This window comes from Neovison vison, chromosome 5, assembly GCF_020171115.1.
Source record: "Neovison vison isolate M4711 chromosome 5, ASM_NN_V1, whole genome shotgun sequence".
Taxonomy (NCBI): domain Eukaryota; kingdom Metazoa; phylum Chordata; class Mammalia; order Carnivora; family Mustelidae; genus Neogale; species Neogale vison.
Genome location: NC_058095.1, coordinates 23120311 through 23136585, shown reverse-complemented (window position 1 = coordinate 23136585; position 16275 = coordinate 23120311). Strand labels below are relative to the sequence as shown.

The window sequence follows — 16275 nt, the reverse complement described above, 5'->3', positions numbered from 1 at the left end:
TACTGAAGGGAAAGGGAGGGGAGTGCCAACTGTGGGAGCCTGGGAGGGGATGGGGGGGGTCTGTTAAATTTCTTTAAGCACTTAGAATAGTAGTTCACATACCAGTAAGCCCAAGGCACCCAGGTTCCTGTTGAAAACTCAGATACCTATGCCCACCTGCAAGGAGGTGATGCGGGTGCCCGGGCCGGGCGGCAAGCCGTTAAAAAAGCAACCTCCCTGGGCGATGAGCTGGAGCTGCATCGCTCCCCGGTAACCTCGGCCTGAGCCGAGGGCTCACGGGAGGTCCCCGCCCACACCAGGAGGCGCGGGCGGGGAACGCCGAGGCCATGGTACCGGAGCGGACGCCGGACGGCCCCCTCCGCACCCATCCCCCGGAGGGTCTCCGAGCCGGCTGCGGTGGGGGGGGTCCTGGTCGGGCTTCCGCCGGCGGCGGCGGCCGGGTGTGGCAGGGAGAGGACCCGGGCCGCGCAGGTCCCCGCCCCCACCCGCACCGAGCCCCTCCGCGTCTTCCGGGCGGCCGCGGGTTGGGCCGGCCGGTTGGGCGGGAGCGGGAGGTGACCCGGGCGCGGGGCGGAGCCGGCGCGGCGCAACTGCAGGGACCGGCATGGGCGGCAGCGTGGGGGCGCCCTTGCGGCCTGCGGCCTGGGTGAATACCCCGACCCCGCGGCGCCCGCCGGCCGCGCCCGTGTCCGTCCCCGCTGCCCACCGCGGCTGAGCGTCCCCAGCTCCCGCTTCGCCTGCCGCCTGGCCGCTCTCCCTCGCTGAGCGCCGGCTATGTGCAGCCAGCGCCTCCCAGCACCTCCATTTCCTATCTTGTGACCCCTTTTTCTTACCCTCCTGTTTCTCCTACACCCCCTGAATCCCTGGCGTCTCGTCCCTTCCAGAGGGATTCCCTCTGGAAATCCAAAGCTTTCCACTGACTTTTTTTTGTCCCCTCTGCTTCCAAACCACCGTCTAGTCATGCCTGCATACCTTTCAGAAGCTCAACCAGAGGCGGTACATCTCCTCCTGGCTGGTGAGTACCCCATTTCCACTTCCCTCTGCCAGGCCCAGAGATACCAAAGGTAGAAACCAGAGAATGAACCAGAAGGGTCAGCCCCACTTCCCAGACTCTAACCTCAGAAGGCCCCCGCCTGTAGCCCCCTTCCTGGTGGCTCAGGGAAGGTGGGGTGAACAGAGGGCACAGGGCAGGGAGCCAGGCATCTCTGCTGGGAATAGTAGTGCCTGATAAACACAGCCCCAGGTGCAGGTGACTTAGGGTGCCACTTAGGGTGGCAGGATCCTGGCCCTCCCCTTTCTAGCCCCGGGGGTGGGAGTCCAGGTGTGAAAGGAAGGCCGCTGGGCCCAGAAACCGGAGTGCCTATGTGGGCTTGAAATCTTTTCCCTGTCTAGAGCTCAGAGTCCTGGGGACATGTCCTTGTGGGGTGGCATCAGACCAGCCTCCTGCAGAGGACGCCTGCCATAGGCCAGGGCCACTAGGAACCTGGGAACAAGGCCATAGGCAGGAAAGTGCTTCCAGGGCACGAGCTGACCCCAAGCCCTTCGTCTTCCTTGCTGCAGACCCGATGGTTCCACAAGACCCCAGCCAAGTCCGTAGTGGCCCAGAAAACGCCCATCAAGGTGGAGTTGGTAGCTGGAAAAACCTACAGATGGTGTGTGTGTGGCCGCAGCAAGAAGCAGGTGAGAGACCCCTACCCACCTCTCGTTGACACGGGACACCCCTGGCTGGGACAGTAGGTCTTTCCTGAGAGCTCCTGGCCAAGACCCTCCTCTTTTCCCACAAGTACCTGAAGGACTGCAAAGGGAGGCTGGGGGTGAATGAACACTCAGGCCAGCGCCATCCACAGCCCTGACCTCCCTGTTCTCAGCATCCACCCTCTGAGATGAGGCCAGGGAGACAAACTCAGTCTCACAGCCAGGCCGCTGGAGTCCCGGGGTTCTGCGCCCCTTCAGGTGTGCCCTCCTTGGAGCCCTCTGCTGGAAGCCCAAAGAGACCAAATTGTTTCTCTCCCCTCTTCTCTCCCTTTCCAGGAAGTACCTGAGTAGGAAGTTCCCAGGTCTTGGACCCCAACACTGGGGAGACCGCAGGCTCTCCTGCTCCCAAGTGCCCCTTGCCACTGTCTCCTGCAGACCCTCCCTCTCTGGGCTGCGGGCTTCCTCCTCCCTCTCCCTTCTGCCCCAGGAGCCTTCCTTTCAGCCGGAACCTGACCCATATTCCCAGCCTCCAGGGCCCCTTTCCTTCCTGAGCTGGGCTGAACTGTGTGCCTCTGAGCGGTGCAGTGTGGTGTCAACAGCCCAGGTCCCAAGTCCTACTTTGCCACGACTTGGCTGGGAACAGTCCTGGGGGTGGAGCGGCGCTCGGGGAGTGCCAGCCACCCTGCGGCCTTAGCTCGGGCTGGCACTCTGCCTTCCTGCCTCTTGCCCTCTGGGTTAGGCTGCTGGGTTTTATTTGTCGACTTCTCTCATCTCTCCTCCTCCCCCTTACCCTGACCTCAAAGGCAAGAGGCCTCCACTCCAGCTTTGCCGCTAACTAGCAAGTCTAGGCAGGTCTCGGTTTCCATGATCCAGTCTCTGCTGGAACAGCTTCCAGTGAGGATGGGGGAATGTCCTCCAGCACTGATTCACCCTTCCTCCCTGCAACATCCACTCCCTGTAACAAGCCCACTTGTTCCCCCGGAGCCAAACAAAATTGATACCCCAATTCGCAAAGCATTGTGAGGCATGTAGGTTCTCTCCCACGCAGAGAAGTTTTTACCCTGAGAGTATGTGGAAGGAAATGAATTGCATGAGCCAGTAGAGACTCAGAGACATTAAGGACAAAAACAAAAACTATCAGTGTAAACACAGCTGATACCAAAAGTCCCACTTCACCTTGAAAATTTATCCCGGTCTTCTGGGGTCCCCAGGGACAAATATTGTAAGGACTCCTACTTACTGAACACTATCTGCAGGCAAAGTGTGTAAGAACCACAATTTATTTCACAAATTCCTCTCACTCTCACACACTCTCACAGATGAGAGTGGTCAGCTAGGGACCCAGGCAGTCTCACTTGGGAGCCCAGTCGCTAGACCCAGTGGCCTTCCTTCCAGACCTGCCCCACCCCAGCAGGTGGGGCTGGGTCTCTAACATCTCTTTCCCTCACCAGCCCTTCTGTGACGGCTCTCACTTCTTCCAACGCACTGGTCTATCCCCACTCAAGTTCAAGGCCCAGGAGACCCGCACAGTGGCCCTCTGCACCTGCAAGGCTACCCAGAAGGCCCCGTACTGCGATGGCACCCACCGGAGCGAGCGGGTGCAGAAGGCAGAAGTGGGTTCCCCACTCTGAGGGACCAGCCCCAGGCCTCTGGTGGGCACCCCTTTTGTGGGGAAGGAAATGGAGTGCTGAGGCCAAGAAGGGACCACCCAGGGACCCCAGTCCCATCTGCTCGTTGTGAAGGGCTTGCTCCCAAGACCTGAGGTCTCTCAGGCAGCTGGGGACCCCACCCCTGGCTTATTACCTGCTGGTGTAAGTGGCATTAAACTCTGTACCCGCCGGCATAGTGCTCTTGTGGTCACTAGTGGGGGGCACACGGTCTACCCCTGCTTGGGGCCCTAACCTGGGGTGGGACATCCGACTGGCCGCAGGGAGGGGGCAGTTCACATTCATTCCGTATGGGGCTTCTTGAGGCAGGTCGAGCTCAGAGACCAGAGACATGAGGTAGAGGCTGAAGGCTGTGCTCCCCCGCTCCCTGTCCCCATCCCTCAAAGAATTACAGCTTCTGGAGAGTATGCAGCATTTATTACAAAGCCGGGAGATACAAATGTCCCAGGGCGGGAGGAGGGTACAGTCACAGCACCTCAGACACAGGACAAGGTGCAAACACAGACAAACCTGATTGTGGGGGGGTCCCGACCCAGAACACCTAGGTTGCAAGGGAGTCTTGCCTCCTCCCCGATTGGATCTATGTACATTGGAGGAAAAATAGGTGGCCAGGATTTGCTGGGGTCCGCCCTTCGCAGGGGACAGTCCACGGACCTCTCCGGACGGAGCCAAGGTCAGAGCTTACAGGTCTCCATCTTCTTGTGCTTTTCGCTGCCTCCATGGCTGCGTCCTGACTCGGCCTCAGCTGGGGGTGGGGAGGGGACTGGAGGGCTGCCGGCCTTCGGCACGATCTGGGGTCTGTGCTTGTGGGAGATGCTCCACTGCACTCCAGGCTCCTAGGTGGGACTTGGACAAAAACCAGCCTGGCCGGTCGGGGGCTCTGGGGTGCAGACAGGGGCAGAACCGGGCCAAGCATTCACCTGGCTAAAGCCACAGTGGGAGCCACAGTGGGATTTCAAGAGCTGAGGCCTCCTGTGGCCCAAAGCTTCTCTTCCACAAGATAAATGATGCAAAGAAAGGCCACACGCACGTTGGGGTGGGCTGGTGGGGGGGGAGGCAGAACTATCTACTCTTTGCACAAAGTTTCCACTGCAAGAGGAGGAGGTAATGGAGATGACATCTCTACCATGACTCGCTCCTCAGAATCAGGGGATAAACTGTATTTGTAAAAGGCACTGTCTTAGCGATTCTCTGGACATTCAACAGTGGGGGTGGGGGGCACTGGCAGGGGCAGGACAGCAGCCAAGATGGGGGGAGAGAGGCTAGACCCCATACACAGCCAGCTGGAGTTGTGCCTAAAACTCTGGGGCCCGGTAGGGCTCCCGGAACACCTGCCTTGGGAAACGAAAGGAGGATGGAGCAGAGCTTGACTGCCCCTTGAGTCCACCTCCAGGCACCCCCAAAATGAGAGCAGGGCAAATTACACAAGACCCCCTAAAAAAATGAACACTCCACCCCCCCCACACACATACACACACACATAAAGTTTGTTTCCTGTGGCATTTAAATTAATCTGGTTGGCCCATAGAAAATAAGTATGTATATTTGGCTTTTCCTATGTACATATATATATAGATTTATTTATAAAACCCGCCCCCCACCCCTAAGGCGGGAGGAGCTGGGGAAAGTAGAAGAGGTGGAAAAGGGGCCCAGAAAAAGTGGAGGGGTGGAGAGGCATGGCTGGAAAAGGAGGGAGAGGGTCCCTTTCCTCAAGTTAAGGGGGGCACAGGAGCTCCATTGACAGTCATCTTGCGCCCCCTGCTGGTGGAAGATGGTGTCTGCAGGCAGTTCGAGGTCCCCCCGTTGGCAGCTGTGGTGGCCCCACTGGCTGACGCAGTGGGGGTGGGGGAGGTAGGGTGGGTGGCCGGGGGCCCGTGGGAGCTGGGAGAGCCATGGCAGGGGGTGGCTGGGCTGGGCAGGGAGGAGGAGGTGGCCGGAAGGGTGGCAGGGCTGGGAGCCTTGTCGCTGACTGACTCACACTCAGATGCCCCGCTGGTATTGGTGCCCTCTGAGGGGGTGGGCGCTGTAGGCAAGGTGAGCCGCTTGCAGGCCGGCTGGACCCGATACTTGAGGGGGAGAGGGCCGTTCTGCAGGGAGAGGGGGCAGAGAGAGGCAGGGGAAGGGGAGGGTGTCAGGAGAAAGGGGCTAACCACACCTCACCCTGCGGTGCCCAAACAGGAAGAAAGGGGTCCAGGCCTTGGAGAGAAGGGGACAGACTGACCGAGTGAGGCCAGAGGTACAGGAGCCCACAGAGACCCACAGACACAGAAAGAATGCGTAAGGCCAGAGGCTGGACAGGAGAGAGGGAAGCCGAAAAATTGAGGGGTGACATTTCCCCCTCCACAGCCATCCGACCCTCCTTCCTGACCCAAATCAGGGCACATAATCTGCCAAACGATCCTCTTTTTCAGAGTGGCAGGTCATCACGAAATATGGCCTGGAGGCTGGCCGGCTGTGACAGGCCACCCTGGACACGCCCAGCTCACAGGACAGGCCCAAATGGGGATTACTGGTCACTGTGCGGCCCCTACAGAGGGACAAGACACCAGACCCCACACAGCTCCCCTCCCGCCCCGTCCCCACCCAGCCCTGACCCGCTCAGCTCACCCGCCGCCATGGATAGATGTAGGCGATATCCATGAGGGTGTAGTATTCCTTCAGTGGTTCATCCTCGTAGAGAACCTCCACCTGGACGAGGAGACAGAGGACACCATGAACCCCGGTCAGGTTCAAGGCTCCACCCATTTGACAATGAGGCTCCAAGCTAGGGGTGGGAGGTAGGACATTGGGAAGAAGGGACTAGCAGGTGTTCCCTTATTTCCCTGGGGTTTCATGGTGGGTTTGGCTTCCTTCCCGGACTTGTCCCAACAGAACTCCTGCCCACCAGACGGGAAAAGATCCAGAGAAAGCACCCAGGTCATTAACAGTCCTGGCCGACAGTCCAGACACACAGCTGTCTGAGGCCCCTTACATCTCCGGCAGGTCCTCCAGAGATCATGGGCGCAAAAAACAAGCCCCGGTGATTGAGATCTCACCGAGCACTGGCTCTCACCCAGGCAGTTTTAAAAGAAATACCAATGCTTGGATCTCACCAGAGATTCTGATTCAAACAGCAGGACATAAGTTGGGTTTTAAAGCTCCCTGTGTGATTCTGATCTGAGGCAAAGCTTGGGATCTACTGTCCTAGGGCCTTGACCCCTAAAGTGTGGTTCACAGACCAGTAGTACTGGCAGCACTGCAGAACCTACCGATCACCAGAATCTATGCTTTAATAAGATCTTTAGAGAATCACTGACAAATTCCAATTTGAGAAGCAACGTCTGAGAGCACCGTTAGAATTTCAGACTGGCCTTCTTTCAGCCAGCTCGCCCCAGGGAAGAGCCCGTATTTTTGCACACATACCTCTGCCACAGTTCTGAGCGTGTAAGCACGCAGTGTGCACACGTGCGCGCACGCACCCCCCATCTTGGTCCCATACGCCTCTGCACACGGGCTTCAACGAGGAAGATGGCCCCACCCTAATCTTGGTTTCAACTCCTCCTCTACTGGAGCTCAGTCACACAACCACGCAGGCCCTTGACGACTCCCAGCCGGCTCAGAGAAACGGCTGGGATGCCCAGACTGTCAACACGGCCACACACGGACACTGAGTTTCTGAAAGGTCCTGGGGACTCACCTTGTACTTGCTGGGCACATCCATCTTGTTGCGAAGAAACTTGGCGAGATGCATGACAGTCATGGCCGCTGGGCATTGCAGGAATCGCACCCCCGTCTGCCGGAGGAGAGGCACCCAAGGGCTGGGGTCCACACAAGACACTCACTCTCTCCCAGCCCACAGCCCACTCCTAAGCAGGTCCCCAGCACTCACCTTCTCCTTGTCCCCATCCCCATTCTCCAGAGGACCCTTCTTCTCCTCCCGGTCCCTGGGGGGAGAATGAAGAATGACGCTAGGGAGACCCTGGAACAGGCAGGATCCCCTAACACACATATCCAGAAGGGGGGCAGGGTAGGAGAGAAGGGGCAACCCAACCTAGGGCCCCCAAAAGACCAGGCGTGGGTCTGACTTGCCTGACACCTTCGTAGAACTCGATGGAGAGGCTGACAATCTCATTGTCACTCAGAGCCCCCTTCTCCTGCTCCAGGACCTCACCGCGGTCCTCATTGGAACCGTTGGGGACTGTGGAAGGAGAGGGCTCTGAGGGGTTGGCCTAGGACCGGGAAAGGAGGCCCAGCAAGGACCCCAGGATCTCGGAGCTCAGTGGGGTGATCCCAGCCTACCCGTGGGCTGGGGCGGCAGAGAGCTGGGACATACAAGACAAAAAGCCCAGTGCACCCAGCCCGCGTGGCTGTGGCAGCCCCGTGTACTCCCGTGAATGGACAAGTGAACACACTCACCTTCAGTCAGGGGATATGCTGCATAGAAATCCCGCCGCCGTTTCATCTCATCTGGAAGAGGGAGGAAGTGTGAGGACGGAGCGCCAGGCAGGGGAGTGGGGGGCGCAGGGAGCAGGAAAAAGGCTGCATGGATACCTTTAAAAAGCCCAGGGACCAGTTTATAGACGATGTCTTGAAGGGTTTTGTCAGATCTGGAAAAAAACACATATAGAGTCCTATCCACGACCACTTCACCCTAATCTCCCCAGCCAGGAACCCCTACTACCGCCTCCCTTCCTTGATCCAGGGCCCAGGTATCAGGGTCCCCATGGGCGTGGTCTTTACCCTTCTGGTATTTCTCAGCCTAGACAAGACAGAGGGAAGGGAAGGGCCTTGGGCTGACACCCTGTGCTTCTCCTCAACCTGCCACCATGGCTACGGGATGCAAGGAGGGCCGAGGGACAGAGGACCAGTGTGGCAGGAGGGACAGTGCCCGGCCCACCTGATGCTCAGCAGCGGCCTGGTTTTATGGACCTGCACGTCGCACATGGGACAGTACTTGTTGGTCTCCAGGTAGCGCACGATGCAGGTTTTGCAGACTTGGGGGGTGGTGTAGAGAAAGAAAGCAGAGTCAGAGCCCCCTTAGTAATCCAGCACCAGCTCCCCGCACCCCAACGGCTTCTGCTCACATTCAAGTCGCCCCTCCTCTCCATCTTGTCCCTACTGCTCAGCCCCTTCAGAGGCTCAGCATGGTCCTGCTTTGCACAGACAGCAACCGCCCCGTCTCCATCCCCGGGGGGAGCATGTGCATGCCTGTGTCAGGCTGGTGTCCTGCACCCAGCGGAAAGTGAGCCCCGAGTCTGAGGGAGCACAGCACAGAGCCAGCATGCAGGACACCCCCCAGGGCCCTCGACCCCTCGCCACCAAGTCCAGAGTGCACGTCAGGGGCACTGCACCTTCTGGGGCGGCCAGGGGCTCCAGGGGACCCCTGAGCCCACAGGTGAAAACTGAAATGGACCTCTAGGCTGCGCCCTCCAAGTCTCCCCACCCCAAGGAGTCTTTCTGCAACCAGGGACCGCTGCCAGCAAACAGAGGGGCTCTTTGGGGCTGTGCCCCCACCACTTACAGGAATGCAGGCACTCCACGATGGTGGTGGCATCGATGAAATACCCCCCGCAGAGGGCACACATGAGGTGAGGGTTCAGCTCCGTGATTTTGATCCGTGTGGCCCGATGCATGATGACGGGGCGGGGGGCGGGGGCCTGGGGGGCGTCACCTTGAGAAAGGAGAATAGAATCAGAAACCCAGAGACCCAACAGCGCCTCCTACATTCCCCTCCAGGCCACCAGACATCTGTCCCTGAGCCCGAGGCGCTTGCTCTGTCTGCCTGGTGACACGCATGGGGGCGGACTCGTCCTGGCCCCCAAGTCTTCACTGGGAGCCGGGGCGGGGGGAGAAGGGGGGCTCTGGAGAGTTAGGTGACCTTGAACAACAAGGTCAGGCTCCTCCATCTCAAGGGCAGGAGCAAAGACTGAAGTTAGACCAAGTCTCCAGAAAATATAGGGAAGCAGGAAAGTGAGAGAGAATGGTTTTTAAAAACATCCCTGGTCCCCGTCCATATTCTCCCAAGCGAGTGCTCGGAGCTGAGGAAATCAGGTTCCCCTCTACCCAGATGCCAGCCCCGGCCTCTACTCCAGCCCACCCCCTGCCAGCTTATCACTCTCCCCGCAGGAAAGCAGCCCTGGAAACACAGCAGGCATGGGCTGCCCTTAAGTTTACAGGGAGCACCCCAGTGCCTGTCCTCCTAGCTTGGCGTCCAGGTTGGCCCTGGAGCAGCTCCCCGGGGAATCCACTGCATGCTGGCCGTGCAGGTTCTAGGCCTGGTGCTCAGGCAGGAAGTACCGAGGATGGTCTTGCCATGCCCGCAGCGGGGAACACACAGCCCCAGCCGGACCCTCGAGTCCGGCCCCGGCAGGTCATGGCCAAGAGCCTGGGCAAAAAGGACTACCACGTTTCCCGGCCTGACAGCCCCCTGCACACGCCCCCAGATCCCACACACATTCCAGGACCTCCGTCCCACGCACACGCAGGGACCCACATGGGCACCGGCACCATCTCCACTGGCTGCAGCCTGTCCACAGGCTGTCCAGTGACAGATCCCAGGCTCTCAGACCTCAAGCTCTGAGATGCCTGCCAAGACTGGGCAGAAAGCACTCTCCATGGCAGCCCTGAGCACGCAGCCAGGCCTTGGCAGGGTCCGGGGAGGTCAGTTAAGGCCCAACTCGGAACTCGGTGACATGCTTAAGTGTCTTGGTATAGAAATCTAACCTGCACCTAGAAAGGAAGCCCCCCACCCCCCGCCAGCCCCTCTTTCCCAGAGGAAAAGCCCAAGAGGTGGGGCTCAGGAGGGTGGCCAAGCCCCAAGGACTCCTTCACAACACACACCCTTCTCTCCTTTCCAGAAAGATTTCTAAAGCCACCACACTGGGTTTTCTAGGACCAGAAATTCACAGCCAGGATCAACAGTTTCTATAGAGACCCCAGGATGAGTTTGGCCAGGACCCAAACAGCCAACAGAGTCTGGCCAGAGACCGAAAGAGATGGAGAGACACAAAGGCCACATGTGGGAGAGACAGCAAGTCTGCAGGGCGGACAGAAGGAAATGAGCGAGCCCACAGAGCCAGGGGAGACACTGCGGCCAGGAAGTGTAGACCTGGCCTAAGGAAGGAAAGGGGTGCTTGTCCCATGGAGGGTGGCCCCTGCCCCCCTCGCAAGGGTTCCCCCTTCACAATCCTGCAGGCTTGCTGGCTACTCCACTGTTTGGTCGTTTCCATAGTAACCCCGTCCTTGGCAAGATGCCCAAATATTATTACAAGCATCCAGAAGAGAGAGCAAACTTCAAGTGTGTAGCAGTGTGTGTGCAATATCCATCGGCCGTGGCCGTGACATCTGGGCGCGCAAAGGTCCTGTGTGCGACTGGCTTCCCGTGCGTGTCTAGGTTCCACGGAATCTACATGCTCACACACAGCCAGGAATGACACACTTTGGTTGATGCTGGGTGTCCACACTGCCACTGATGCATCTCACACCCCCATCTCTCCCTCTCACGTGTACGCACAAGTACCTACACACACACATACACACACGTAGGTGCTTCCCCTAAGTCACCTCATTCACACACTGGGTGCATTTTCAAAACAAGACACTTCCTCTGAAGAACTCCTATCCAGCTCCCACCAGGCAGACTGTGGCCTCCACACACAGGAGTTCCCAGGCAAGTGGCCGTGGCCTTTACCCTCTCACTTCCCTTAGCAAGTGGGAGAACTCAGACCAACATTATCCCTTGGGCTCCTTTCCAGATGCAGGGGTAACGGAAGGAGCTGTGGTGCTTAGGGAGTGAAATCTTCCTCCTCCTCTGGTACAGGAACAGGCACCCTGGCTGTGCTCCCTCTCCCCACACCCTATCCCCAGGGGCCTCAGACTGCTACCTCTGGGGCTGGGGGCGGGGAGAAGCCCTGATTGGTTCTTTACCTGATTGCCATGGTTACCTGCAGGGCCCAGCCAGCAGGTGCCAAGAACAAGGGTAAACAGGAGCTCAGTTCCCCCACTGCGCACTCCCCACCCCCAGGCCTCAGGGCCCTACACCTGACACCCAGGTCCTCCCCAGCTGCAACTGGCCAGGTGTATTGTGGGAAAGACAGCGAAGAGGGGAGAGGGCTGGACCTCCAGCTGTCATCACTTTAGGGAAGAGGTTGGGAGATGGGAAACAGCCAGGAAGAAAGAGACAAAATCCTCGAAGAGGACATGGGCCATTCTGAAGTGACTTCCGTGGAGCTCTGGGGGGGTTTACCGGGTCACTCCCAAGGATATCACCACAGCGACCTGAGCACTGCTGGCAGCCAAGTCCTTTAACACCTTTTGTCCCCAAACCACTATCTTGGCAAGAGCATGATTGCTGGGCAGCCCGTGTTTCTGGTGTCCGGGCATCCAGGTCTCGGTGACAGTGGCAGCAAGGGACCTTGGGTCAGCACCCATCCCAGCTCCTCTTGGCCTGTCAAGCCTGGCATTTTTCTTTGCCCTGCCTCAAAGCCCCTACTAATTAGAAACCACCACCCATCTCTCTGTTCTAGCTAGTCTTTTTCTGGAAGTTCCCCACAATTTAGGCCCCTCCCACTGTCAGGGTTTTTTTCTCCTTTTTTTTCATTTTCCTCTGCAGAAATAGTCTGTCTCTGATAACCCAGAGGTCTTTGCTCCTTCAGATGCTCTAAGACAGGGTTCTCTGCTCTGCTTTCCTCCACATGAAATTAGCCCTACTCCCCCACTAGAAAATCACCAGGTCTTGGGAAAAGTCACTCAGGATCACCTCGGGACACCTAGAACTGAAGTAGAAGGGTTCTTAGAAAAAGCCCCTTATCTGGGGCGCCTGGGTGGCTCAGTGGGTTAGTTGTCCAAATCTTGATCTCAGCTCAGGACATAATCTTGGGGTAGTGAGATTGAGACCCACATTGGGCTCCATGCTCAGCTTGGAGTCTGCTTGAGATTCTCCCTTCCTTTCCCTCTGCTCCTCCCCCTACCCTCATCCCTGCTCTTGCTCTCTAAAATAATAAATACATAAATTAAAAAAAAAAAAGAAAAAGGAGGGTACCTGGGTAGCTCAGTTGACTTCATAACTTAAGCATCTGCCTTTGGCTCAGATCACGATCTCAGGGTCCTGGGCTCAAACCTGCATAGAGCTCCCTGCTCAGCGGGGACTCTGCTTGTCCCTCTCCCTCTGCCCCTTTCCCTACTTGCTCTGTCTCTCACTCATATAAATAAAAAAAATCTGAAGAAAGCAAGAAAGAACGAAAAGCAAGCATGCATCTTGTCCAGTCTTTTCACTTTTCAGATGAAGAAATTCAGAAAGAAGTGACTTGGCTAAGGTCACCCAGTAACACAGCGGCAGAAACTGCCTTTCTCCCATTCCAGTACTCTTTACACACTGGCACCCAGGCCAGACTCCCCCCTCACTTAAGAAATTAGTAAGCCTGGCCTGACTCCATCCAGGCAGGTAGAAGGCGGAAGGACTCCAGGGTACCCTAGAAGAACACTCAGTGAGCCTTCTGGGAGCGGTCAGAGTCTGGCCCAAACATGACCTTCAGCACACATTCTCACTTTGAAGTAGAGAGAGGGGCAGAAACTAATCACCTTACTCCATTTCCATGGAACAGCTAGGAAAACTGAGGCTCTGTGGAATATACTGGGTCCATTCCTCTCCTAGCTGCATGTATCCAACTGCATGAGCAACGCGCATTTGTGTGTGGAAGGGGGAGTATAGGGGTCTGCCCAGGGACAATGTCAACCTCTCCGTGTTCCCTGATCCTTGAACCTGGGACCTGCCCCTCCCACCAGCAGCATCGAAACATCCTCTAGTCTCCTGAAACTGGGCTTATTGTCCCCTCTCTGTCTTTCCCCCCTTAGCTTCCTAAGACCAAACAAAGACAAAACCCCAAAATATACACACAGAGCTACACACTGCCGAATACACACAGATGCACACAAAGCCAGACACACCCCCTCCATCTCTCACACAACACACAAGGCCAGACAGACACTTGGACAGACACACACACACAGACACACACACACACATATACACACCAGGCTCACACACACACAGCCAGACCAGAGCCAGGCCAACACTCGCCAGATGCACAAGCCATCCCCACCCACCCCAGAATCACACAATCTGACATGCCTGCCTGAAACCAGAGCTGCAAATCCACACTAACCTTTTGTGCATCCCTAGTCCACCCAGGGTAAATGATAACAGAAGTCCTCCAGCAACAAAGGCAGTGCAGCTCCAACCTCCACTCTGGGGGCCAGAGGCTGAAGGCGCAGGGTGGGCATCTGCCCTGAACGAAGATGTAGCCTCTTCCTGCTCAGGCTCTCTCCATTCCCATGGCAACAGCTCCATCAACCAAGATCTCTCTGGCAAGGCCAGGGGCAGCAGAGAGCACCGCCCCCCCTTCCTGCCCACCCCCAAAGACTTCAACTTGAACCCCACCCTTGACCCAGACACCAGAAAAGAGAATAGCTACACGGGGTCTTGATCCTGGGTCCCAGGGGTCACCTGGGGGCTGTTTCTGGCCTCCTTCCAAAGACAGCTGAAAGACCTCAACCCCTAACTCCAAAACAGGGAACCCCTGGGAAAACCTCCCTACCCAAAAGCTGCAACAGAGATGGCTTTATGCTCCTTCTCCAAGTACTAACACCTTGGAACAGAGTGGAGACGGGAGGAAGAGAAATTAGAGTTTCAGGAACAGATACAAACTGCAAGAGGCCCAGAGAAGGAGGCATCAGAACAGAGCGGGAGACAACCCGGAGACCAACCCCCTCCTTCCCCTCCCCAAGCGGCAGGGAGCCCAGGAGAGACTGAGGCATGTATATGTACGGGGAGAGGGGTTACTCTAAGAGACAAAGACCAGGGAGAAGCGCGGAGTAACACTTCCACAATATTTACAGGCAAATTCACCACCCCCAGGCCTCTTCCTTCCCCACCTCAAGCCATCCGGAGCAATTCTGGGCAGATGGGGGCAGTGGGGGAGGGGGAGACGCATGCCTGGGCCCACTGTGGTGACTGGAGGGGCAGGGGTGTCTGCCGGACGAGAGGTCCCACCCTCTCAGAGACAGAGACAGGAGGGCCAGGCACGGAGGGGGCGGCCCAGCTATCCAGCAGAAGAGGGGGCCAATCGGTCAGACCCCTCCGGCCTCTGCCGGCGATGGAAAATATCGCGATAACTCTCCCCCCCAGCCCCGACAATCTCCACTCTACTCCCTCCTCCCGGGCTTCCCCCGGAACCTGGGTCAAAGGATCAGGGACCCCAGTTACCCGGTGGCCGCTCCTACCTTCCCTAGAGTCAAACTTTCGGCGGGGCCCAAGGAGGGGTGTTCCAGAGAAAGAGGCTCTGCCGAGGTGGTTCGGGGAGGGGGCGGGGCGCCCGGTCCTGGGCCGGTAGTGGGGGGGGACCCGCTGGGGGGAGGTGCCCGGGAGGCCCGGGACCCGGGCAAGGAGGAGCGCCCTCCCCCGGCCCCGCAGCAATCAGAAAGGCACGTCGCCTTGCTCCCGGCCTCAAGTCCCTGCGCGTCCACGACGCCCCGGAGCCCACGGAAGAAGCGGAAAGCGACCCCTCCCCAAACCGAAGGGGGTAGTGGGGCAGGTCCAGGGGCCGCTCTGGCCCGTGGGGTGGACGAAGGGGTCAGAGATCCGGCCCAGCGCGCAGCCCACAGCCCCCGTGGCTGCCTCGGACCCTCCCCCTCGCTACCTCGGGAGCAGGTCTGCGAGGGGGCTGCGGCACAAAGAGGTGGTGGTCGAGGGAGACGCCAAATCTCTAAAAGGGGGAATCCGTTTCGGCCATCTTGGAAGGGAGGAAAGGGAAAAGGGGAGAGAAAAGGGAGAAAGAAAGGCGGACGGGGCGAGCTAGGACAGGGGTTGGCGGGGTGGGGCGGGGACGCGAGCTGCAGGCCCGGCTCAGAGTCTCCCCCTCCCACAGGGGTGTGTAAAGAGGGATGGACCGGCCCCCCCACCCCATTCTGGTGGCGGGGTAGGAGAGGGAAAGGACAGGGAGTCTGCCTCCACTTACCTGGGTTCGGGGTCCGGTGGGTCTCGGGGAGGGGGGGATGGGAGGGAGGGAGGGAAGGGAGGGGAGGGGGGCCGCAGCCGTGTCGCTCGCTCCGGCGGCGGGAGGGGAGAAACCTACGGTAAGAAAGGAGTTTGTGAAAGCGGCTTGGGGTGGGAGGGAGAGAGGGGAGGGGAGGGGACGACGGGGGGAGGGGAGGGACCGGGGCTGGGGGGGTACAAAATGGCTTTTTTCCTCCAGACAAGAGTAGGTCCCGCCCACTACTCACCCACGTGACCTCATTCCTTCAGGGTGTTTGCCGAGCGGGGAAGAGGAGGAGGGGGAGAGGCTAACTCGGCTACCCCCACACCGGGTGCCGGGCCCCCTAAACTGGGACGCGACCTCACTCTTCCCAAACAGCCCCTGACCCTGGAAGATGTATCCTCTTCTCGGTTAACCTCCGCAATTAGCCCTACCGCCCCACAAAAAAATGTGTGCGCCCCCCACCCCCTGACCCTGCGATCCCCGCCCCTAAGCTGGGGCGTCTGGAAAATGGTGAAATGAGGACTAGGCTGAAATGTGGTTGGTTCTGCAGTCCTACCCGCCGCGGCCTGGACCGAAGGACGATGGGCTCGGTTGGGGGACACGACGCCTCCGGCCACGCGTCCAGGGTATTTTCATTCACTCTAAGTGACACTCCCTTAAAATTAATAACTGCAACCGTGGGAGAAATCGTGTCCTCCCTACTCCCCCCGGCCCCGCTCAGCGGCCAGATCACCGGCTCTAAAAGGCAGTCCCCTGGGACCCAGTCGGTAGAGGCGAGAGGTCCCACGCCTCCGGGAGGCGTGGGGGGATGTCGGTTTGCTGGGGTGGAGGCTGGCGCCCCTCGCGTGCTCGCGCAGAGAAGAATGCAATGCAACCCGGGCCGGGGGACAAGCTGACGA

At 58.5% G+C, this 16275-nt stretch overlaps 2 protein-coding genes across 3 annotated transcripts; one reads left to right on the top strand and one right to left on the bottom strand.

The window, feature by feature from the left end:
• Positions 1-581: 581 nt before the first annotated feature.
• CISD3 (CDGSH iron sulfur domain 3) lies at positions 582-3538 on the top strand. The gene is made up of 4 exons (XM_044250448.1): positions 582-646; positions 959-1015; positions 1561-1680; positions 3147-3538. The coding sequence occupies exons 1-4, from the start codon at positions 605-607 to the stop codon at positions 3324-3326; spliced, it is 399 nt and encodes a 132-aa protein (XP_044106383.1). The 5' UTR covers positions 582-604; the 3' UTR covers positions 3327-3538.
• Positions 3539-3762: 224 nt separating this feature from the next.
• On the bottom strand, positions 3763-15514 carry PCGF2 (polycomb group ring finger 2). 2 transcript variants are annotated; one of them, XM_044248116.1, is made up of 10 exons: positions 15356-15514; positions 8863-9012; positions 8239-8335; positions 7893-7948; positions 7758-7808; positions 7431-7539; positions 7231-7285; positions 7039-7134; positions 5970-6050; positions 3763-5449 (listed from the first exon to the last, which is right to left on the bottom strand). In XM_044248116.1, exons 2-10 carry the CDS (start codon positions 8972-8974, stop codon positions 5072-5074), a joined length of 1035 nt encoding a protein of 344 aa, XP_044104051.1. In that variant the 5' UTR covers positions 8975-9012; positions 15356-15514; the 3' UTR covers positions 3763-5071. The 2 variants fall into 2 exon arrangements, with proteins under 2 accessions (XP_044104051.1, XP_044104052.1); XM_044248117.1 differs by lacking the exon at positions 15356-15514 and adding an exon at positions 15038-15136.
• Positions 15515-16275: the final 761 nt, after the last annotated feature.